Source organism: Diabrotica undecimpunctata, chromosome 7 (assembly GCF_040954645.1).
Source record: "Diabrotica undecimpunctata isolate CICGRU chromosome 7, icDiaUnde3, whole genome shotgun sequence".
Taxonomy (NCBI): domain Eukaryota; kingdom Metazoa; phylum Arthropoda; class Insecta; order Coleoptera; family Chrysomelidae; genus Diabrotica; species Diabrotica undecimpunctata.
Genome location: NC_092809.1, coordinates 131,610,702 through 131,634,961, shown reverse-complemented (window position 1 = coordinate 131,634,961; position 24,260 = coordinate 131,610,702). Strand labels below are relative to the sequence as shown.

Genomic DNA, 24,260 nt, shown 5'->3' with positions numbered 1-24,260 from the left:
ATGCCAAATAGACTAAATAAAGTTATAGAAGCAGACGGTTCTATCACCAAATACTAAATTCTATTTGTAACAGTCATTAAAATTATTCTTTATATAATTGTTGAATAAATGGTTTCGTCTAATTAATGCTCAACGACAATGATTTATATTTTTAATAACCTGTGACATTTGATAACCTCCAAAAATCCCAGCCGGTTTTACACAAATAGGATGACGTTAACTTCTCTTTCTAATACTTGTACCCTTTTTTTTTAATATAACTGTACACAAAATTTTGTGGCAAAATACGTATCGCACTTCTGTAAACAGTAGTTTTACTTTCTAAAGTACAAATCCATTAGCGTACTTCTTGTTCAATTATCTTTAATGTAAAACAACTGTTAATATAGATTACATTTATCGCCAACCGTCATTAAAGTCATTCATTATTTTACTCCACAAAATATTGTGGAGCGGCAATGACGGAACAATTAACAACATTAATTAATAAAATTATAAAACACAATAAAATACCGAAAGACTGGAGAACGAGCGAACTAATTCTACTATTCAAAAAAGGGGATAAAAAACAGCCAGAAAAGTGCTAATAAGAGGATAAGTTTAGCAGATGAGCAACAGGATTTTCGTAGTGGAAGATCGTGTACAGTTGCAATATTCGTTATAAAGCCAATTACTGAGAAATCACTAGAGTACAATAGACCAGCATTTCTGTGCCTGATTGACCTAAAGAAAGCGTTTGACAGAGTAAGACTCAAATATATAATCCATCTTCTGTATAATAGAGAAGTTCCCCTAAATATTATAAATACTATCGAAAACATCTACCAAAACAACAAAATGGAAATCAGAATAGATGGACAACTTACAGAACCTATAGAAATAGGCAGCGGAATAAGATAAGAAGATTCATTGAGCCCCATGCTGTTAAATTTCATCATGGATGAGATCATCAAAACCGTTAATAGTTATAGATAAGTCACCAATCGGCAGAAGAAGTATCGGAAGACCGCGCAAAAGATGGAGTGACAACCTTCAATAGAGGTATTAATCTGCCAATGAACAAGCAGAAGTGCTTATAAGGACAAAGAAGAAGAAAAAGAAGATTATTTTACTCATGTGTAGCAGTAAAGTAACAGTTTATTAACAGTTAAAGAAGAATCTGCGCAAATATTAATCAAGTTAACTGAAATTGAATGTCTGTGTTCGATAGCAGTAATCGATTATTATTTTGAATAAACTTAAATTTTATCGTATCCTAATTATTAAAAATATTGTACAAAAATTCGTTATTATTAATTAAATTCATGTTAAAAAGTGAAATTCCGTAGTATTTTGTAATTATATTCATATAAAATAAATCAAAACTTAATTTCAATTTTCTGATTTAGTAATTACTCAGTATTGACAACTACCAATTACAAATCGAAAGCGGAGATCATACAAAAGTCAGCTGTTAACACTGTCATATGAGACGTGTCTAAAACAACGATGTAATATCCTAAGGATGGAACTTGCTGATATTTTACACATAGCTGATCAACGACGAAACTGACGTCACATTATTAATTACAATGTAGAACGTGATTTTGACTGGTGATTAATGTGAATATAGTTATCCCCGATATTTTAAACAGGTAATATTATGTGTTAAGTCAATAATTTAATATATTCTTTTTGGTAAATCAATAAATTGATTAAATTTTTAATATTTTACATCCATTCACACCATTGGCGTGCGATGCGCAACGACGTACCTTTAAAATATATATGTTTTATGTTATAATAATGATTTTTTAATTTTACAATATTACACGTCATTATATCTTTTATTCAAATGTACATAACAACGAAAATACATAGGTACATATATATGTACCAAAAGAATTTTTTTCGTACACTACTGATATTCCCGAAACAAGAGTCGGCCTTTGTTATCAGCTACTTTGGACGCAAATATTTATTCATAGTAGTATTCACAGTTCCATCCTTAGTATAAATATTGGGAAAATTTAAAAAGACATGAGGGTGGAGGAGTGACATGACAAAAGAAATTATGTCGAAGAATCTGTTTATAATAAAACTAAAATTGATGAAACAAATTTTAGGGGAAACTGTTAATGGTAATATTAATACCGATATAAACGTTAACGTTGATAAAACATTTTCAATTCAAGCACCTTCCACTTCAGGAATTAATTTTAATAACATGCCAAGTTGTTCATTAGTATTTAATATAACACAACATAAATAAAACTGTTGTATTTATGACTACATATGTTTTGTATTGTTTTGAATCTATTTTCTTGTGGCATTTTAAAGTAATTACTATTTTAATGGGAATAATATTTATCGAAGGAGTCCGATATTACGAGTAGAACGGGCGAAGCGAGCGAGGCGAGTAACAAACGAGTTACTTTACCGACTTGGTACATAAATAACTATTTATTCACTCTTCTGACGCTATAGCCCAAATTGAGCCCAAGACTGCCTCAATATAGGGAGTCTTGTTTCCATCCTTTATGTTCTAACGTTCAGCCGATAGTAGGCGTGCGCGGCCACTTAGTTCTCTCATCTTTTACCTGGCCTTTCTTTTAGTCTTCTACCCTGTATTTTATCATCTAGGTTTCTTGTTTATCTGTCATCAGCCAATCTCGCTACCTGTGTAAACCATCGAACAGTTGGATTTGATATTTTCATATCCCATTTTCGGTGATGGTTCAAAGATCTTCCCTGGAATTTTTATTTCGAAAACCTCCAATTTTCCTTTTGTGTTTTCTCTTATCACCCATGTCTCATATCCATAACACACTATTAGTCTAATGATGCTTTTATAGACCTTAATCTTTGATTTGAGACAATCAATTATCCGATGAAGTCCCAATACAAAGAGGAGTACGACAAGGTTGCATACTCTCGCCTTTGCTGTTTAATGCGTACTCTGAACATCTATTTCGAGAAGCTTTGGGAGAAACGACTGATAGCGTGATTGTTAATGGTGAAATAATAAATAATCTAAGATGTGCAGACGACACTGTCCTTGTGCCGGATGGTGCTGAAAGATTACAAAGATTGATAGATCAAGTAGTTAACATGGGTAGAAAATATGGAAACTTAATAATAAGAAGACGAAAATTATGATCATAAGCAAAAACCAAGATACAGATGCAAAGTTTATGGCAGACAATGAGGTATTGGATAGAACAGAAAAAATAACTATGATAAGATGTAAAGGAAAACTATCGCAACCTATCAAATATGAAACTGGCATTAGACAAGGAGATTCGCTGAGCCCATTAATATTTATTCTGATAATGGATGAAATTGTAAGAAAGTTAAAAAAAGAAGAGGATATAGAATGGGAGAAAAGGAAATAAGGATAATATGCTACGCCGACGACGCCATAATAACAGCCGAAAATGAAGATGAGCTACAAAGATTAATTAAAGAATTCGAAGATACGGCGCTCATATACAACATGGAGATCTCAACAGAGAAAACTAAAACGATAGTGATATCAGCGGAACCGAGTCGATATAAACTAGTCGTAAATAACAAAATAATAGAACAAGTGATGGAAACTGAATACTTGGGAATAAAACTGTCAAGCTAAGGAAAAGTGGAAGAAGAAGTACAAAAACAAGTGAACATGGCAAACAGAGCAGCAGGATGTCTCAACAACACAATCTGGAGAAACAAATACCTCACAACGGAAACGAAAACCAGGATATATAAATCAACAATTAGACCGATAATGACGTATACAGTGGAAACAAGAGCAGATACGGCGAAAACACAAAGACTACTGGAAACAAAAAAAAATGAAAGTCTTACGAAAAATAACAAACCAAACTCTAAGAGACAGAGTAAGAAGTGAGGAAATACGAGCGAAATGTGGTATAGAGGAAATAAATGCGTGGACCAAAAGAAGAAAAGTGGAATGGAATCAACACATCGAAAGAATGACAGAAAATAGAATAGTACGAATAGCAATAGACTAATCGCCAAATGGTAGAAGATCATTGGGACGACCGAGCAAAAGACAACCGAGGGTCAGACAACGTCAATTGAGGCTAAAAACCGAAGTAAAACAGGCATTAAGCCTATTTATAAAGTAGGAAGAAGAAGAAGAAGAAAAAAATAACATACCTATGATGCAACATCACAGACAGCTGGGATCACTCATACGAGATTAAATGTAGGATCGAAAAAGCAAGGAGTGCCTTCCAACAGATGAAGAAAGTTCTCTGCAATTTAACCTTGAACTTACATCTCCGACTCAAAATCCTTAATTGTTATGTGTTTTCTGTTCTTATGTATGGAGCAGAGGCATGGACACTCACTGATACGTCTTGCAGACGGTTTCAGTCTTTCGAGATGTGGTGCTATCGCCGCATGCTCAAAATATCATATGTACATCATATAACTAACGACGCAGTAATGCAACGTTTACAAAAAGAACCTGAAGTTTTGAAATCCATTAAAGAAAGAAAGTTAGCATACTTCGGACATATAGTGAGAAATGAAAATAAATACAGAATACTACTATTGATATTAGAAGGGAAAATAGAAGGAAATAGAGGACCAGGACGCCGCCGAATATCCTGGCTTAAGAATTTGAGACAGTGGACAGGTATGACCACCACAGACCTATTTCGTACAGCTGCTAATAAAATACGATGGGCCATTGTGGTAGCCAACATCCATAGAGAATAGGCACTGGCAGAAGAAGAAGAATCTTTGATTTACGGTGTACTGTTTGGATATGTCGGTCTGTTTTCTTGTCCTTCATATTCTTCACTGAATTTCTTGTTCTGTTTCTTCTTAGTTGGGGGAATTATGTACTGTCTTGATATAGAAATCTCATAGAAGACGCTCAGCCGAATTAGTAAGACAAAAAAAAAGATAATTTACCTATCTCCGTGTACGAGCTCTTGCCGATTTCTTCCATCAAACGACACCCATGAAGTGTTTCGACTGTCTGGAGACACTGATATCTACAAAAAATAATTTTAAAAAGTATAGTGAGCTATTTATTAGACCTATATCAGTAAAAAATGATTAACATATTTATAAAATAGACTTGATTATTATTCTATATCTAATAAGAACATTATAGAGCATAAAATTGGAAACTATTTTTGACGTCTCAAATGTCTTGCAACACATCTAAGCGATCACGATCGCGTTCGCGTCCACGTTGGCGATGCGATCTCGGTTCTACAGAAAGCGAACACATCGGACCGATAGCGACCTGCGATTTCAATAGTATAAATAACACAGTTGGAAATATAGTTTATAAAATTTCCGATATACAAGAAAAGGAAGCATTGCAAAAATTTAATAAAAGGTATGTGTATGCGTTTTATTTTTTTTTTTTCATTTACAAATGCAGATATTTATGCAGTTTATTTTGCAGAAAAACAAGAGATGTTTGGGTACATGACATTAAGCTGAGGCGCAAGCATTAAGGAGAATTTCATTAATTGTATCCAGAACTTTGCAGAGATGAGAACCGTTTCTATAAATATTTTAGAATGAATTTTAAAAGTTTTGATAAAGTTTTAAATCGGACAAAGAATCATCAAACAGCAAATAAATTTTAGTAAACCAGTTGATAAGAGAATAACGCAGGCAAACAGAGCTTACAGAGCTTATTTTGCCCTCTCCCATATATTTCGGTCTAAAAATGTCCAACGAAATACAAAGATGAGAATCTATAAAACATTAATTGAACCAATAGCAGTGAAGCATGGGTCCTGAAAGAAACATCCAAAGGCAAACTCGACACATTCGAAAGGAAAGTACTGAGGAGAATACTAGGACCTGTAAGGGAAAACGGAATCTTCAGAAGTCGATACAACAACGAGTTTTATCAACTTTATAAGGAAGCACCACTGTCAGACTTCATTAGAATACAAAGATTGCAATGGACCGGATATGTGATAAGAATGAGAGAGGATAGTCTACCAAAAAGATCACTTAATGCTAGAATGCAGGGAAAGAGACCGGTTGGAAAGCCAAGAAAGCGCTGGGAAAACACAGTAAACAGCGACGCACAACCCCTTTTAGGAGTCCGTGTATGGAGAAGATCAGCCACAGACAAGCAATGGTAGAGGCAAAAAATAAAAGAGGCCAAGGCTCAATTAGGTCTGTAGTGCCCTAGAAGAAGAAGAAACCAGTTGATGCTACAGAACGATTTTATTTTTAATAGTTCCTATAATCTGGGTGGAACAGGTCTAACAATATATCATATTTTTTACAATTTCAATAAGTTTTTCAATATCCATTTTTATTTGCATTGACGCGACCAGCGATAAACGTAAACTGCTGCGTTCTGAACGCTAAACTAATTATATCGCCGCGATTGCCGTCAGAACGCTGTACAAATTCCTTTGATCGCCAGCAGGTCACGACAATTCTGTTCTCATTAATTTGTTTGTTAAAGACGAGTCGAATCGCAGTCGTCGTCGTGAACGCCATCGCGCCGTAATCGCTTAGGTGTGATTTCAGCTTTATATTAGTATCGAACACAGTTTTAGCTCCTTCATGAATATTAGACAAAAAATAAAAAAATTAGCAAAAAAACTCGACTGAATTCCATCTTTTATTGCGAAGTTGCGCCAAATGTAGGCAACGTACATAACAACTTGCAGCAAGACAACTTCTATTGCAGTTTTGCCTGAGTTTCAATATTTTAGTTAATTGAGATAACTTGCAGTTAGTATAATTTATGAAAATCAACCACAAATGATTTTAATGAGTATTACATTTTACATTTGTTTTGACGTTTCGATGTCCAAAGCGGAAATCGTTAAAGATAAGTACAATAATATATGAATTGTAAAACATAAAAACTAAATCCAAATTCTCTTTACATGAATTATTTTACTATTGACACATCATCAACCGTTTTAGGAAAACTTTTGTAATCCTTATTATACTCACTTTAAGCTCTACTCCAGCAGGAACTACGATTGGCCTAAAACTAAGGGAATGAGGACAAATCGGAGTTACCATAATAGCAGGTACACTGGGATGGATCATAGAAGCACCTGCTGCTACTGCGTATGCGGTACTACCGGTTGGTGTGCTGACTATTAGACCATCGCCTTGTACCGAAGTTATGTGTTTGCCATCCAAAAATAAATCTAAAATAGTTTAAAATATATTAGGTGCTTAAAAACAGTTAGTCTGTGATTATATGTATAGAACATAATATCATAGACTTTATTTAACATAATTCCCTTGAAGTTACAGACATTTCCTTATCTTTAAGTATGAAGTTAGTTTCTGTAAAATATTCTATGGTGCTGAATGTCCACTTCTGCAAATGTTAGGGTGTATTGTGGGTTATCTACCTTTATTATTTGGTAAATTTATTATTTTAGTTGGCAACAATGATCAAGGTAAGGTTATGTTATGATATAAGAAAAACCATAGACGTATATATTAACATATACAGAGCAGTTTGTAGAGTTAAGTGACGACACTATCTTTGTTTTCGTTGTTAGTTGTGTCTCTATCTTACATCAAGTAAGTATAGAAATGTCTCTTTTTGGTTGGGAGAAAGCGAGAGGGGAATTTCAATGAGCTAAAGAGAGGCAGATCGAACAACCGCAATGGATGTTGTCGTCACACTCGTCACTGCTCGTTGCTGGCAAGGCCAGTCTATGTTAATATAAACGCCTATGAGAAAACGTGTTATCTGTATGTACTCTTTACTGACTAAATAAATTATGCTACATAAACGATTGTCTATTAATGCCTTCCAGCAATAATTTGTTCAGTTTCATTTTCAGCATCGGCATTAGATACAGAGCAATGGGAAAATATATATGGAGAAAGATTCCAATTGAACTGAAAGGAAAATCTATAAAACTGCTATAACACCAGCTATGATGTAGTGAACTGAATATTTCGCAGTTAAAAAGAAAGAGGTAAAACGAATGCATGTGGCGGAAATGAGAATACTTAGATGAATGCGGGGAGTCACAAAAAAGGATAAAATTAAAAATGAGTATATTAGGGGAAACCTTGGGGTGGCAGCAATTGATGCCAAAATGAGAGAGCATAGGTTAAGAATTTTCTGTCATGTTGACCGTCTAGACGATAATCACCCAATACGAAGAATTGCTGATTTTCACGTTCCTGGGAGGAGTAGGAAAGGAATACCAACGAATAGTTGGGGACGACGCTTAGGCCGGACATGCTGGTAAATGGGATTGATATTAGTATAATCAAAAATTACGGAGATATGTAATTAGGGGAGCCGACCCGGTATAGGGATAAAGGCAAAGAGAATAATGATGATGAATGAACCTTTTATCGGGGACCTGAAGATGGACTGAAATTGTAGAGACCGAAACCGCTTGTCCAAGTTATCATAAAAACAATTGTAAACAACTAATTTTTTCTATTATAATCCTCAGCGTATCATTCTCAACCGGTTATGATATAGCCTCCCTTACATAGTCGTTCCTTATTTCTGCCTAATTTTCGCTTTTCTGTGCCATGTTTACGGGCTTGTTTCCTTATGTCATAGTCCCATCTTAAATTTGTATGTCTTCTTGGTATCTTGACGCCACTTGGATACCACAGTATAATTCTAGTGGACCATCTATTGCCAGTTCTTCTCGTTAAATGTCCTACCCACTGCCATTTTAAAGATTTAATTCTGTGGATTACATCAGTGACCTTGGTTTTCTGTTCATTCTATTATTTTTCAATCTCTCTTTGTTAAACTCAGCATGCATTGCTCCATGGACCTTTGAGTGACTGTGAGTTTCGCTACTATCTCTTTCTTTAGTGATAAGTTTCGCAGCGGTATATTATGATCGGTAGTATACACTTATTAAAAGCTTTTTTTTCTTCAGGTGGAGTGACATCTTAGATTTGAATATAACTAAATTCCTACCAAAAGATGCTCACGCCAGTTTTGTTCTTCTGTTGATTTCTGGGATCAAGAAGCAAGATTTATATATTAATTGTCCCAGGTATACATACTCGTCTACTGTCTCAAGTACAGTGTTGTTTATTATTACATCTTGGACATCCACTAGCTCGTTGTACCTGGTTTTTGTTTTAGGCCAACTTCATTGCTAGCTTCATTTAGGTGGCTTATAAGTTCTTATAGTTCTGCAGGATTATATCAGAACGATGTCGTCTGTAAATCTTAGATGGCTGAGGTATTCTCCATCAATGGATAGATCTTTATTCTGCTAGTTTATTTTGCTGCATATATTTTTTAGAGCTGCAGTGAAGAGCTTTGGTGATATTTCGTCTCCTTGTCGGACGCCTCTGGTAATCGGAAACTCTGGAGTATTTTCATAAATTTTTACCTTAGCTTTTGTACGGTTACTCAATGACTTGGTTGGTCAAAGCTTCTATTACTGCCTTGTGATATATAGAATCGAAAGCCTTTTCGAAATCTGTGAAGGTTAATGCTAGCGGTATTTCATATTCTTTAGCTCTACTCATTAGGTCTTGAAGGATATGGATATGATCCGTGGTACCGAATCCACTTCTGAAGCCAGCTTGCTCTCTTGGCTGTGCAGCGTCTAATGCATTTGTTAATCTGTTATTGATGATCTTTGTGAATATCTTGTATGTGATTGGTGGTAGAATATAGGTCTGTAGTTTTTGATATCCTATCTGATGCCTTTCTTATGAATAAGAATTGGGTGTGCAGTATTCCAGTGGTCTAGTATGCATCTTGATTTTAGGCATTTTGTAAATATGCTTGCTAAGATTTTCCAGGTTTTTTTGCCAGCGTATTTAAGCACTTCCACTGTTATGCCATCTATTCCAGCTGCTTTACAGCCTTTCATTTTTGTAATTGTCCCTTCTAATTGTTCCGGAAGGACTTTTGGTACATCGTCTTGATTACTGATTGCATCTTAAAGTGTTTCAGGAGCTTTGTATAGTTCGCTGTAGAATGTAGACACGAGTTGTATTATTTCATTTCTGTCTGTAATTCTGGTGTTTTCGTTTGTTAGTAATTCTGGTGTTTTCGTTTGTTAGAGCAACGATTTGCTTCTTCCCAATGATTAATGCTTTTCTTGTTTTTTTAATAGTTTTTTTATGTTTTCGATTGCATTTTCTACCAGTCTTTCATTGTATTTTCTTGTATTGTCTTCCTTAATACTTTTCCTTATTGTCTTACAAAGTTCTGTGTATTCTCTGTATGTTGCTACTTCATTTCCCTCCTTTGTTTTAGCATTATTTTGTTTTTATCAGACAGCTTTATTTAGGAGCGATTTCAAATAAAAATGGTTAACTCGTTAAATACCCTGTACAGTAGTGTCAAATGCCATATTATAAGTACAGGGATTATGGGAGGAATTTAAAAATGAGAAAATATACGCGGTGTCCTATTCAAAAATTGTATGGTTGCTTTATCGCATAGTTAATAATCAGCCTGTAGAGTTCGACATATTTTCCAAACCTGGAGAATATCGTTGCCTACATTTTTTCTAAATAACTTTTTGGATACCTATTCTGTACCATAGCGGAATTATCGACCAATGTAGCACTAAAATGTTGTTAGGAATATATTTCTCATAAATAGAGTAGTATCTATATTTTCTTCAGCTTTTTTTAAATATCGTTGCCATTAGCATCAATAACTTTTATCCATATATTTTTTAATAAAAACAAAACGTGTTATATTTGTCAGAATTAAGGTTAACGATTTGATAAATTCTACCTAAAAATATATTAGACAACAGTTTATTATTTCGTGCTTCCTCAACCACGATTACCATTGCGTTATCTTTATTTCTCCAAAAACAGCTAAACTAACTAGAGCGGATGTGGTAAAAATAATATAAAGATAAGAATTTCAGGATTTTTAATATGTGCATAATAAATAAATAAAATATATCATTCGCAAGTTGTTTGTCAATAGCATCAAGTTTTTTTGTAAATATTATCGGAGGAAACCACATAGATCGTGAAATAAAAATCTTTTTTTTTTGTCAGTTCGGTTAAAAGCTTTCTCGGATTTGATGAAAGACAATACGGATTTTAAGACAAATTTTTAGAGTTCTCTATGACTTGTCTGATTAGAAAATTACTGTACGAGCGCCCTTTTCAGAAAGATACAGAGAAACGGAAATCGTGGATAACCGATGAAATACTTAAACTTATGGATCAGAGAGAAAAAAAAAGAAAATCTCCAAGAGTATAAGAGAATACATACCATCGTCAGAAGAAAGATAAGAAAAGCCAAAGAGAAACATAAAACAGAATAATGACAAGAAATAGATGAGTATCAGACTCGATATGGTACTTCAATGTCCATCGAAAGGTGAAGGAACAGATGAATAACGGCAGCCCTCAGACAGATGAACGATAGAAAGGCACCGGGACTTGATGAAATTCCTGCAGAACTACTGCAGCTATTAGATGCAGAACAAATAAAAATAATAACTGAAATATTTAATGAAATATACAAGGCAGGAAGAATACCAGTAGAGTGGCTCAAATTGGAGTTTGAACCATTGACCAAAAAAACCAGGAGCAAAAATTTGTGAAGGCTATAGGACCATAAGCCTAAGGAGCCATCTGCTGAAGCTGTTTTTAAAAGTCATTCACAAAATAATTTACCGGAAATGAGAGGAACAAATTGCTCCCAATCAATTTGGATTTGTAAACGCCGTTGGTACGAGGGAAGCTTTATTTACCGTGCAGGTATTGTTTCATAAATGAAGAGATGTCAGCTATGGTGTTTTTGCATGCCTGATTGACTAGAAGAAGGCTTTCGATACAGTCAGGCATGATTAAATGATGGAAGTGCTGAAGAAGATAGGGATTGACGGAAGAGACCTAAAAATAATAGCTAACCTGTATTGGACTCAATCAGCAGTGCTCCGAATAGATGGAGAATATACAATGAACAAAACATCCGAAAAACATACACTGGATATAAACACCAGCAAAACCAAGCTAATGATCATCAGCAAGGAAAACATAACTGCAGTCTGTATGAGAATTGAACGTGTCTCACAGTACAGCTACTTGGGAACTATAATCAATGAGCTGTGGGACAATACTCAATAGATTAAATGTCGCATCGGAAAGGCAAAAAGTGCATTCTTGACTATGAGCTCTGTGTTCAAGAGCCATGACCTCACCCTAGAAACAAAAAAAAAGGCTCCTTAAATGTTATGTGTACTCAGTGCTTATGTACGGAGTAGAAACGTGGACATTGAAGGCAGAAATTCTATCAAAACTTCAGTCTTTTGAGCTATGGTTATACAGAAGGATCCTGATGGACAGCATCACAGCTGTCCATCATCACAGCTGTGTATACAGCAGGATACAATGCATTTTGCAAGGTACAATTAAAGGAAAAAGGACCCCAGGATGAAGAAGAATATCCTGGTTTGCTGAGAGCATGGTATAGAAAGACCTCAATACAGCTATTCCGTATAGAAACCAAGCAAGTCATCATAGTCAGAATGATCGCCAACGTTCGGAATGGACGGGCACCTTAAGAAGAAGAAGCCCTTTTCAGAATCTATTTTGTTTTGTATCATCACTTCTGTTTGAACTTTTCCTTCATTGTTTAAGACCTTTGAGTAATTTTTGTATGTTCACCTTTCAGCTTCATTATCGTTGCATTTGTTTTCTGGCATATATCTACAATATATAAAAAAGGAAAAAAGAAAAGATGGTGAGCCATAATTCATCATCAACACATTTCACAATTCAATTTTGGCATAAAGAAAATAAATCCAAAGTAAATGGAGGAATATGAACACAGCGATAGAAAAGCCCAAAAACACGTCGTTGAGAATTACATATTCTTTGTACACCTAAAAAGAGACTACAATAATATTCCTTAAAATAAACTTACCTATATTTGATAAATAAGGTGAGGGACCCCTATCAATAACTACTTCATTTAATACCAAAACGTTTGTAGGAACTTTAGTTGGCTTGTCATTTGATTTATTTTGACCGTCGCCCTTTTTCATCACAATACACCTCAAACGGCTTCTTAATGTTAAAGCTGCGTGACCTACAATATTATAAATAATTAAACGATTAAAAAAATAAAGATTTCTAACATACAGGGTGCGGCATTAGTGCGAGGAAGTCCAATTACTCATTTGTCGTGAGAGATAGGGAAAAAAATTATTTAGGTAAAAGTTGGAGCATAGATAGGACCATACTTTAAAAATATTTTCAAATATACAGGGTCACCCATATTAACAGGGTGAAACAAACTTATATTTTTTTTAATGGACCACCCTGTATATTTTTACATTTTTGGACTTTTCCCGGTGTTCTCGTTTTTTTAATATAAAGTTTGGCAGTGTTATACGAGGTAGTTTAAAAGATAATTACGGTTTTTCATTTCAATTTCAATAGCAAAATTAACACCTTGTATAATTGTAGAGATTTGACATCAACAAATATATTTTATGTCTAAAAGATTTTTAATATAGTATACTATTGTCTAAAATTATTAACAGCTAAATATTTAATTTTTGTATACGTACAGGATTGGTCGAAAATGAGTATTTTTTGAGTTTTCTTAAATGGAACACCCTGTATTGAAAACTTAGAAAACCAGAAAAAGTACCAATAGCTCCCAAAAGAGTGGCCTCCCACATTGTAACAACTTCAAGAGTACCTAGAGATCGTGACCACACCACAAAAGTAAAACAAGAACTACAAATACTAAAGTCTGCATGACCGCCTACATCTGAATACTCTGATGAGTTTACTCCAGAAGAAATTATTTCAGCAATATCAGAAATTAAGTCTGGAAAGGCATTCAGCTCCGGTAAAATCCATCCAGAATTTTTACTCCACTGTAACAAATATGCTAGGAAATGGCTGGCTGATTTTTATACAGATATGTTAAAATCAGGGGAAATCCCCCATTCACAAAAAAAGGCCTTCATTATAGCCATATTAAAACTATAGCTATGAGCTTGAGCTATATCTATAAACTGTTGGAACGCTTAATCTACAACAGAATTAGTAGAAACATATTTGAATTGATACCTATTGAGCAAGCAGGGTTCAGACCTAACCGCAGCTGCACAGATCAGATCCTATCCCTAACAAAACATATTGAAGCAGGTTTATAAAGAAAGCCAAAAGCATCCGTTGCTGTTATTGACCTATCAGATGCATACGATACTGTCTGGCGACAAGGACTAATCTGCAAATTAATCTGTGCCATCCTGTGTCAAAAAACAGTGTAAACTCATTGATAGCATGCTCACCGACAGACCTTTTTAAGTAACGACTGTCACAGAGATCTGTTTTGGTACCATAACTGTTTAATTTATACATCGCGGACCTACCTGGGACAACTTCGCAAAAAATTTGGCTACGTTGACGATTGATCCATTGCAGCAAGACCTAATAACATGGATATTACAGAAACAATACTAACGGATGACCTTTCTGTTATGGGAGAATGCTTTCGCATATGGAGGCTATGGCCCAATGCAACGAAAACCGAAGTGTGCTGTTTCCATCTGAATAATGCCTGATAGACTTTTGTATGATCTCCACCAATTGTTGGGGGAAAGCTTATTAAATTCCTTTCCCCTGAGGGTACAGTACCAAATATTTTAGGACCATGGACTGTTAAAGAGTTTCCTTCGATATATGTAAGCAGACTTCACGGCGATGATTCCTTATGTGTTTGGTTTGATAGGGTTGTAGTTAGAGAAAAATAAAGCGTAATTAATCGATACTACACATTTAATAACTAGAGAATATTTACAAAAGCACTACTACTAATTAAAGAGTTCACTTTAACACATTGTTCATTCACACCGGCGTTTTAGGGGAGCGCGAATATAGCGGAAACTAAGGAACATTTCACTGAATTTTTAAGACTAAGGAAGCGTAGGTACCCAGTACCGCACATCGGCTCTCAACTTGAGACACAAATCACATCTGCGTTAGTTTTTGCCTTGAACCAAATCTTATCTAAAAGGGTCGACATGCCGGCGTCAAATGCGGTACAACCCAATACCCTTATAAGGTATTTACGACACAAACATTCTGCAGGCAAAAAGTACAGTCTGTCGCATAAGATCCAATTCAATATTTGTGAGAACGAAAAATTAATATAAACTAAAATTAATATAAAATGTTTTTACAACAATGCCCAAGCCAACAAAAAACTTTCAACATCAAAATATCTTGGAGTGACTCTGGACAGAACATTAAGTTTTAAAGAACACCTACAAAGAACGGCAGCAAAACTAAAAACCAGAAATAATATCGTCCAAAAGCTATACGGCACCATATGAGGATCCTCAACCTCCGTACTCAGATCATCCGCCCTCGGACTTGTATACTCGGTGGCTGAACATGCTTCCCCAGTATGGCTCAATAGCAAACACACGAAGATTATTGACACCCAATTAAACCAGACAATGCGAATGATCTCAGGTACAATTAGACTTACACCGAACTATTGGCTTCCCATTCTTAGTCACATTACACCGCCGAAACTGCGAAGAAGTCATTTTCTTCTCAGAGAATATCGAAAAATCGAAGCTAACTATCAACTACCCATCCTCCATGATAAGCTTGACATCGGAATAAACAGACTGCGCTTCAGATATCCTCCATTCCTAAGAGCCAACTCCTTACACCAGGAATATTTTAACCTCACCAACGCTTGGAAAAAACAATGGGAGAGCGACTCACCACAGGAAGCACACCAAATGGCCTGTATCGATCAGAAACCGCCAGGCTTTGAACTGACCCGTAATACGTGGACAACGCTAAACAGTATAAGAACAAGCAGCGGTAGATATGCTGACATCTTATATAGATGGGGAAAAGCCCTTACTCCTGAGTGTGACTGTGGTGCCCAACGACAAACCGTCCGTCACACTGTTGAAGAATGCCCGAAGGCGATTCCCTGAAGTTTTCGATGAGTTCTTAAAATGCAACCGAAAATGTTTTACATTATATTAATAATACATTAGATGTTCGTTTGTAATATTCCATGTAACGTTTTATATTGATTTTCAATTATGTGTTCTTATTGTATGCCATAAGATAAATAAATAAAATACCTAAATTATTTTTTTTCTTTCTCTTACGACAAATGAGTAAATGCGTACTAATGCCGCCCCCTGTATAAAAAGTAAACGATCGTTTTTCTTATAAATGATCGAAAAGGCATCTTGTTAGCGAATGCCTACAACGAGTATATTTTGTGAAAATTTAGAACCCAAAGGTGTTTTTAGAAATTTAAAGCATTAAATACTTTAAAATAACTTACCTTCGAGAACATTATTAACTTGTTCTTGAAAATTTTCGAACTGGAATGGTGTGAGAAAACCTAGAGAGCCAAGATGGAATGCCATTACTGGAGGAACTGATTGCTGGAACAACTGGCTGGCATAGAGAAGGGTTCCGTCGCCTCCTAAACAAATGATGAAATCTATTTTGTCGGTGAGATCGTCTTTTCCATCTCTGAACGTCATCAGTTTTTCTTTAAAGTTCGCGAACGCCTTATAGCTTTCTAAATGGTTGTCCTCCATTACGGATGCTTCCACAAACACGACCATTCGTTTTTCCTAAAATAACAATTGTTAAATAAAAATTTCATCGAATATAATTTATATATAAATGAAATACAATGCGCTCCAAAATTAACGCATAATTTTAAAAACCCTGGTAAATCAAATAGTTATAATGTTTCGATATCTGTGCTAATATATTATTGTTACCCCGGCATATTGTAAAATTTATCGAAAGAACGATAAAAAACGCTGACATTTTTACCATTTTTTGCAAAAAAATTAAAAACATGCTAATAATTGTGCTTCATTTTATTTCGAATTTAGTTGGGTTGGATTACGTTGTGCTGCACGTTTAAAGGGGTTTTTCAAGTTTATTAAGTGTTTTTTCTTTGAAATGAACCACCAGCAGCAAGAAAATCGAAATTTGTCAGAAAGTGACTGTTTTAGAATCGTTACTCTTCGCGAAGAAGGATACACTCAAGTAGAACTCGCTGAACGTTTTAACGTCACCCAGTCAACCATTTCAAGAGTGTTAACACGTTTTTCTGTTACTGGAAGTAACTCCAGAAGACCCGGTCAAGGCCGTAGAAGGGTTACAACTAATAATCAAGACCGGTTTTTCACACTTCGTACACTGAGACCAAGGTTTGTTACCAGTACTTCTCTACAAAATGAATTTTTGGATCGTTATAACTTTAGAATCCAGCCAAAATACGATTAGAAGAAGACTTGCCAAAAACGACCTACACCCTGGAAGGGCACCAATTGGCTCATTTATTGACCAGAGACCATAGAAGACAAAGATTGCATTTTGCTCGTGAATATGTTGATTGAAATAATGACCATTGGGGAAGAATATTGTTCACCGATGAATCCGGGTACTGTCTTTTTTCTGATGACAGGAGAAACCGAGTGTATACAAGGCCTGGGGAACGCTACGCACAGTGTAACACCGTAGGGACTGTAACAGTATGGCGGCTCGGTAATGGTGTGGGATGGGATTAATTTAGAGGCTCGTACGGAATTAGTTAGAATAGATCGCGGAAGGCTAACATCGCAGCGGTATATAACAGACATTTTAGAAGAGCATGTCGTGCTATTTGCACCATTTATTGGGGATAATTTCATGCTAATGAAAGATAATGCCAGGCCACACACGAGGAGGACTGGCCTGCGAGAAGTCCTGACCTCAACCCAATAGAACATGTTTGGGACATCATAGACAGACGACTACGACAACTACCTAATGCACCAGATACATTAGATGAACTGTTTTTGCGGTTGGTTGAAATTTGTGATCAAATTGATCAAGAAGAAATCAGAACGATTATTCTCAGTATGAAAGATCGTTGTCAAGCAGTAATAAATGCCAGAGGAGGCGATACTCGATACTAGTACACTGTACTAGTATTTTCTTCAACTTTTAAAATTTCAATTTCGTCATTAATTTATAATATCAGTTTGTTTAGATCAATTGTTTGTTTAGATGTTTAGATTTATGATGTTATATTGTTAATTTCAATATATTTTTTGTAAAAAAAGCAGAAAAGAACAAACAAAAATGTTTTCATTACAACTCAAAATAAGAATTTTAAAATTATGCGTTAATTTTGGAGCGCAGTGTATTTGAACAATAAAACAAACTAGAAGAAGAAAATATGTAGGACCCGACGAACTACCTATAGAGCTAGTAAAGCTAATTGATCATAAATCTGTTGACATATTAGTCAAATTTTACAATAGTATTTATTCAAGGGGTATACTACTGAAACAGTGGCTAATATCATAGTTTATTCCAATAATGAAAAAGACTAATGCAAATGATTGTTTAGGACATCAAACAATTGCCCTGATGAATCACGAATTAAAAATTTTGTTGAAAATTATACAAAACTGGATATGCAAAAACTAGATATATTGGGTGGTGAATCGTAAAACGGACCATAGGAATCTCAATGGGAAATTTTAAAGTGTTGAAATCCAGCAGTCCTAATTAGATAATTTTTGATTTTAGATGTCCCCGATAAAATAATCGTTTGGAGCTAGATCTCCCTATCTCGAAGGCCACTTAATTTTACAGTTAAGTCCAATCAAACAATTATTATTAAAACTGTTTTTAAGGAATTCCTTAACCTCCCGGCTATTGCGCGCAGTGGACCCATCCATTTGAAATCAAATTTATTCTTATCTCGAGTTAATTCAGTATTCTTGCTTTTCTACTGCAAAGTTAATTCTTGTCGACCAAATCCTACAATTTTGAACATTTGGTCGATTATTTAATGTAAATTCATGGCTAAATTTTTAAAAATTGTCTCTCTGCGTTACCCCTTTCTAAAATTTCATAACAAAATTACGCTTATCTCTCAGAATCCCCTCTTAGTTCTTGATGATATTGAAATTTGTACGAACGGAATTTATTTCTTTGCAAAATTTTGAAAGCTGTGGAATTATGAATGTCAAACTGGTCTGCAATGGTTCGAGAACTTATTGTAGGATTTTCAACTACTGCTGTTAATCCATTGATTTCGTTTTGATTTTCTACCTTCCTTGTTACCTCAATAATATTGTTTGTATAGGTACAATTACGAATCACGGTCCCAGCACTTTCAAACTTTTTTTAAAAATCCTTTGAGTTGTTTTAGTCATTTTAACGTTTTTTAAACAAAAAATCATAAAACAGGGCCACTGCATGTGGCCTAACTCATTCGACAATACTGTGGCAAATGTTTAATTTAAAACAATTAGGAAAGAAGGAATTCCATAGTTTAGAATTTCCCATTGAGTTTCCTATGGCTTGTTTGATTTTGAGCCATTTGATAAGGTTAAAGATGACAAACTTAGGTAGATATCTTAGGGAGAAATATATTGATGAACAGGCTATCAGAATAATTACGCATCCATACTGGAACCAAAAACTTTGGCAAAAAGCCAAAATAAAAATAGATAATGAACTATCAGAAGAAGTAAATTACTAAGAGGAGTTACACAGGTCTGTGTATTGTCTCCTATACTGTTTAACATATTATATAGAGAGGCTATATTCCAAGAAGCTATATTTGAGCAAACAGAGGGCATCATAAAAAATAGAGAAATTATCAATAATTTGCGCTACGCATCTACGGAATAAAGAGGAATTTAAATAAAACAACATTTATGAAAATCACTAAAAATCCTACAAACAACAATGAGGAAGTCTTGACTATATCTAATACAATAATAGAAAACGTAGGACACTAAAAATACCTTGGCGCATCGATAAAGAAAGACGCAGAACAACTAAAACAGATAATATGCCGTATATAAATAGCAAGAGCCACCTTCTTGAAAATGAAAAAGCTACTAATCAATAGTAAGATTAGAATTAAGAACGTCGCTCTAACGATGCTATGTATTCTCCATATTTTTGTATGGAGTTGAAGCATGGACGTTGAAAAAAACAGTTCTACCTAAATTATAAAAATTCGAAAGATTGTGCTACCATAGGATGCTACGGACAGACTGTATTACAAATGAAGAAGTGTTGAAATGAAAACAGGAAATCAAGTGAAAAAGAGAAAACTGAAGTATTTTGGTCATGTAATGAGTGGAAGAAGTGTTGAATTGAAAACAGGAAATGAAATGAAAAAGATAAAACTGAAGTATTTTGGTCATGTAATGAGTGGAACCAGATATGAGATGCTACATCTAATAATGGAAGGAAAGCTAAAGGGCAGTATTGGAAGACGGAGAATTTCTTGGCTTAAAATTTAAGGGAATGGTTTAATATTAGTTCAACTCAATTATTTAGAAAAGCTGTGAATAAAGTTAGAAACGCCATAATGATTTCCAACCTCCGATAGGAGAAGATAAATGAATGGTTTTACAAAAAAAAAACATTGCAAAATAGATTAAAAGTCAACGATGTTAAAAAACTTAACTGAACTGACTATAACGGAAAATACTACGGTTTATGAGAATCAATAAAGTAGTTGCCCAGCTACCCTCGCTACAATTTGATAAAAAAATCTTGACCCAAATGGCTGGTTTGATAGACTTAGACTCGGATAAATATACAAATCGACAAAACAAAACATAAATAAGTCTTCTTCTTCTAGGTCCATGACCGTTATCTATCGTTGGATATCATCTATGTAGCTCTCCTACCAGGACCACGTTTACTTTGGATATTTCCATGAATGATGAGATGCAAGAGTTCGTATTTTTCAGGGAATTTCATAATGTGACCGAAATATTCCAGCATGCGTTTCTTGATTATATTGACTAGTTGTGTGTTTGGTTTAGCCGTCTAAGGACCTCTTCATTTCTAACTGTGTCGACCCAGTTTACCTTTAGTAGTTGTCTATATAACCACATCGTAACACAAGGTTTTCAAGCATTTAAGCATAGCCTTACTTAGAGTCCACATTCCACTCCATATAGTAGCACTGGAAAGATACCGCAATGTGTCATTCGAAAGCTAATTTTAATATTAAGATCGTTGCTGCAAAGTACACTTCTCATTTTTCCACATGTAGCTCGAGCTCGTTCTATTCGGCTTTTCATTTCTATTTAATCTTTATTGGAGCAGCAATAAATTTTGCACAATTTTTAAAATACAGGAACAATGAAAACAAAAAGAAAAAAAATGTAATCTTAAAAAGTTATATAATAATATAAAAAAGTTTGATTGCCATATATAATACATTCACCGGCACGAAAAATGGAGCACTTGCATTTTTAAAATAAAAAATTTACACTTTTAATTCTCTTAAAACTTTTATTATTATAATAACGTAAACACAAACGAAGCAAACTGTTTTAAATAATTTCTGATAAAACTTAAGTGCTCACCCGAAAAATAATCAGAAATAAAGAATACACTATTCTTATCACTTTTAAAAGTGCAAAGGTAGCTGTTGGTATTCTATTATTAGTATTCTTTTATTCTTGTTGATGTGACTAAACAGTCAAGTTGAATCAAGTGTCAAACACAATTATTAGAAGTTGAATTGCGTTAATTTAATCTCAAGAATTATGGTTATAAATCCCGAAACAGCGGCTGCTATTGTTCCGTTGCTTTAAGACGGAGGAGGTGAGCGATATGTTGCTTAAAAGTATCAAATATCCAATAGTACTGCGCACCGTATTTTTACACGTTTCTTGGCAACCGGAGCTTACACTAGACGACCTGGAACCGCTCCCCAACGAAGAACTAGTGTACGTGATGATCGCTTCATCCTCTTACAAGGTCTACGAGATCGTCGTGCCACGGCTGTACAAATCCGAAATTAACTTCAGTACGTCCGAAGTAAGTGAAGGAAAAATTAGATGAAGGCTTGGAGAAGCAAATTTAAGCAGTCGCAGAACTGCAACAGGCCTACAACTTCTTAGGCGCCATTTTACTGTAAATAACTGGAAGCACGTTTTATTTACCAATGAGTCCAGGTTAACCTTGGGGTCTGCAGATGGCCTTGAGAGAGTATGGCTAAGACCACATGAGCGTTTTGCAGAATCTACTTTCAGTCCTAGGGTAGGCTATCAAGGGGGCCCAATTATGGTGTGGGCTGGAATTTCTCTAGAGGCACGCACAGAATTGTACATCGTTCCGAGAGGCTCCATAACAGCTGCCAAATACATTGATGAAATTTCTACAAGATTTTGTTGTGCCTTATGCTGGTTTTGTTGGAAATGACTTTGTTCTGATGCATGATAATGTCAAGCATCACATTGCGAGAATCACTCAACAGTTTTTAAATGAAGTAAACATTCAGTAATGGATTGGCCAGTGTTGAGTCCAGACGCAAACCCAATCGAACATGTTTGGGGCATGAATGGGCGAAGGATACGAAGTCGTGGTCCTGCCCCTTTAACTTTAAATCAGTTACAAGAAGCCCTTTTAGAGGAATGAGAACTTATTCCTCAACAGGACAATTCTCATTTGATTTTAGGCATGCCAACGGGTACACTACTAAGCCTCTATGCCGACGACACAGCGATAGCGGCCAAACACAGAAATGTAGACATAGCGGTAAACAACTTACAAACAGCGCTAGATGACATAGAAGAATGGAGTTTAAAATGGAAAATCGCTATAAACTCCGAAAAGACACAGGCTGTACTTTTCAAAAAGAGGCACCAACAACCAGAAGAACAGGTAACTGTGCAAGACAATCCCATCGAGTGGAAAAGTGAAGCAAAATACCTCGGAGTAATCATGGACAAAGGCTTAACATTTAGCAAACATGTAGAAGCTACAGTACTAAAAGCCAACATGGCAAGAGCATCAATAAGAGGCCTAGCAGGAAGAAAAAGCAAACTTAGATTGAAAACAAAAATAAGATTAATAAATAGTATAATTCTTCCTATACTAACATATGCATCTCTCGCATGGGGACACATATGCAATACATCAAAAAAGAAAATACAAGCGGCACATAACAACAGCCTAAGAGAAGCAGTCAACGTACCGAGATACGTAGCAGAAAGATTCCTCTTTAGAGAACTACAACAAATCAGAGTGACCGACACAATGAAAGAAAAAGCTAGGACAAAGTTCGCGGAGATAGAGAACCACCCCAACCACATATTGCGAGAGATATTGAGGTACGACGCTTTCCACAGATGGAAGCACAAAAGACCCAAACAACAAATAGTAGAATAAAATCATAATACTAGAAAGAAAATCAACAATCACACCAGAGAGAAAACAAAACATCAGAGAGAAAACACTTCAAAAAACAACAACAACTCACAATGAAGATAGTTCGTAGCTCATAACCCTCGTGGACAATCGCAACGTACAGCGTGGACCCAGTAAATTTTATGTAGATAATTTATTATATAAATATGCACTAATTCTGATTTTATGTTTCAGGCATCCTACAAATAAAATCCAAAAAACAACAAAAAACGGCTTCGGCCACCAAAAAAATCAAAAAACTACTAACAAAAACCGGCGCAAGCCACAAAAAAATATTAACAAAAACCACTAAAAACTCGGGCATGTAGGGCCCAACCCCTTGAGCACCAAGTCGCCGAACTGAGCCTAGCTCAGAGCGGAGACTTGAGGCCCAAGTAAGCAATTTTAGTTCGCGGATAAACCACATTAAGATAACAGGAATATAGCGACAATGCGCTGTCCTGAGTTTTGAATTCGGTTAGGAAACCATGTTGGGGTTCTATTACCCAGGATCTCCACATGAAGAGCATTTGGCTGATAGTTGTGCCCCTATCGCGCATCAGAGTGCTATAGGGGGGAAAGGGATGGTCTGGAGCATTGGAGCGCGGTGGAGTGACTCCTGTTTTTACTCGAGTTAATACACCTCGCTCCAATGAATTGTTACACCCGAACGTAATTCTTAGGGGTGAACATTTCTTACAGGCTGGGTTTAATTAAATTGCTTGCTTGCTTGAGGAGAATTCAGGTAATAATTCGAGAACGTGGAGAAAACATTCATTATTAAAATAAGTTTGTCCGAACACATGATTTAAGTTTTCATTCATTGAGCGTCATTTTGTTACAATATTTACTTACGTTTTTTTCCTTAATTTTTAAATTATCTACTGAAACGGTTCTTTGTTCAACAGTTAAATTTTATTAGAAATTACTTAAAACAGTTTGTTTCGTTTGTGTTTACGTTATTATGATAATAAAAGTTTAAAGAGAATTAAAATTTTAATTTCTTATTTTAAAAATGCAAGTGCTCCGTTTTCCTGACGGCGAGTGTAGATATGACACAAAAAAATTGTTGAAAATTTGTCATT

At 35.2% G+C, this 24,260-nt stretch overlaps 1 protein-coding gene across 7 annotated transcripts in view; it reads right to left on the bottom strand.

Annotated features, from left to right (window-relative positions):
- The window catches only part of LOC140445839 (NAD kinase-like), a 156,645-nt gene that overhangs the window by 5,216 nt on the left and 127,169 nt on the right, over positions 1-24,260 (bottom strand). For all 7 annotated transcript variants that reach the window (XM_072538217.1, XM_072538216.1, XM_072538222.1 and 4 more), the window contains 4 exons: positions 16,274-16,571; positions 12,860-13,024; positions 6,946-7,148; positions 4,912-4,994 (listed from right to left, as the gene is read on the bottom strand). In XM_072538217.1, coding sequence (XP_072394318.1) covers positions 4,912-4,994; positions 6,946-7,148; positions 12,860-13,024; positions 16,274-16,571 — 749 coding nt within the window. The remainder of the gene's footprint in view (positions 1-4,911; positions 4,995-6,945; positions 7,149-12,859; positions 13,025-16,273; positions 16,572-24,260) is intronic.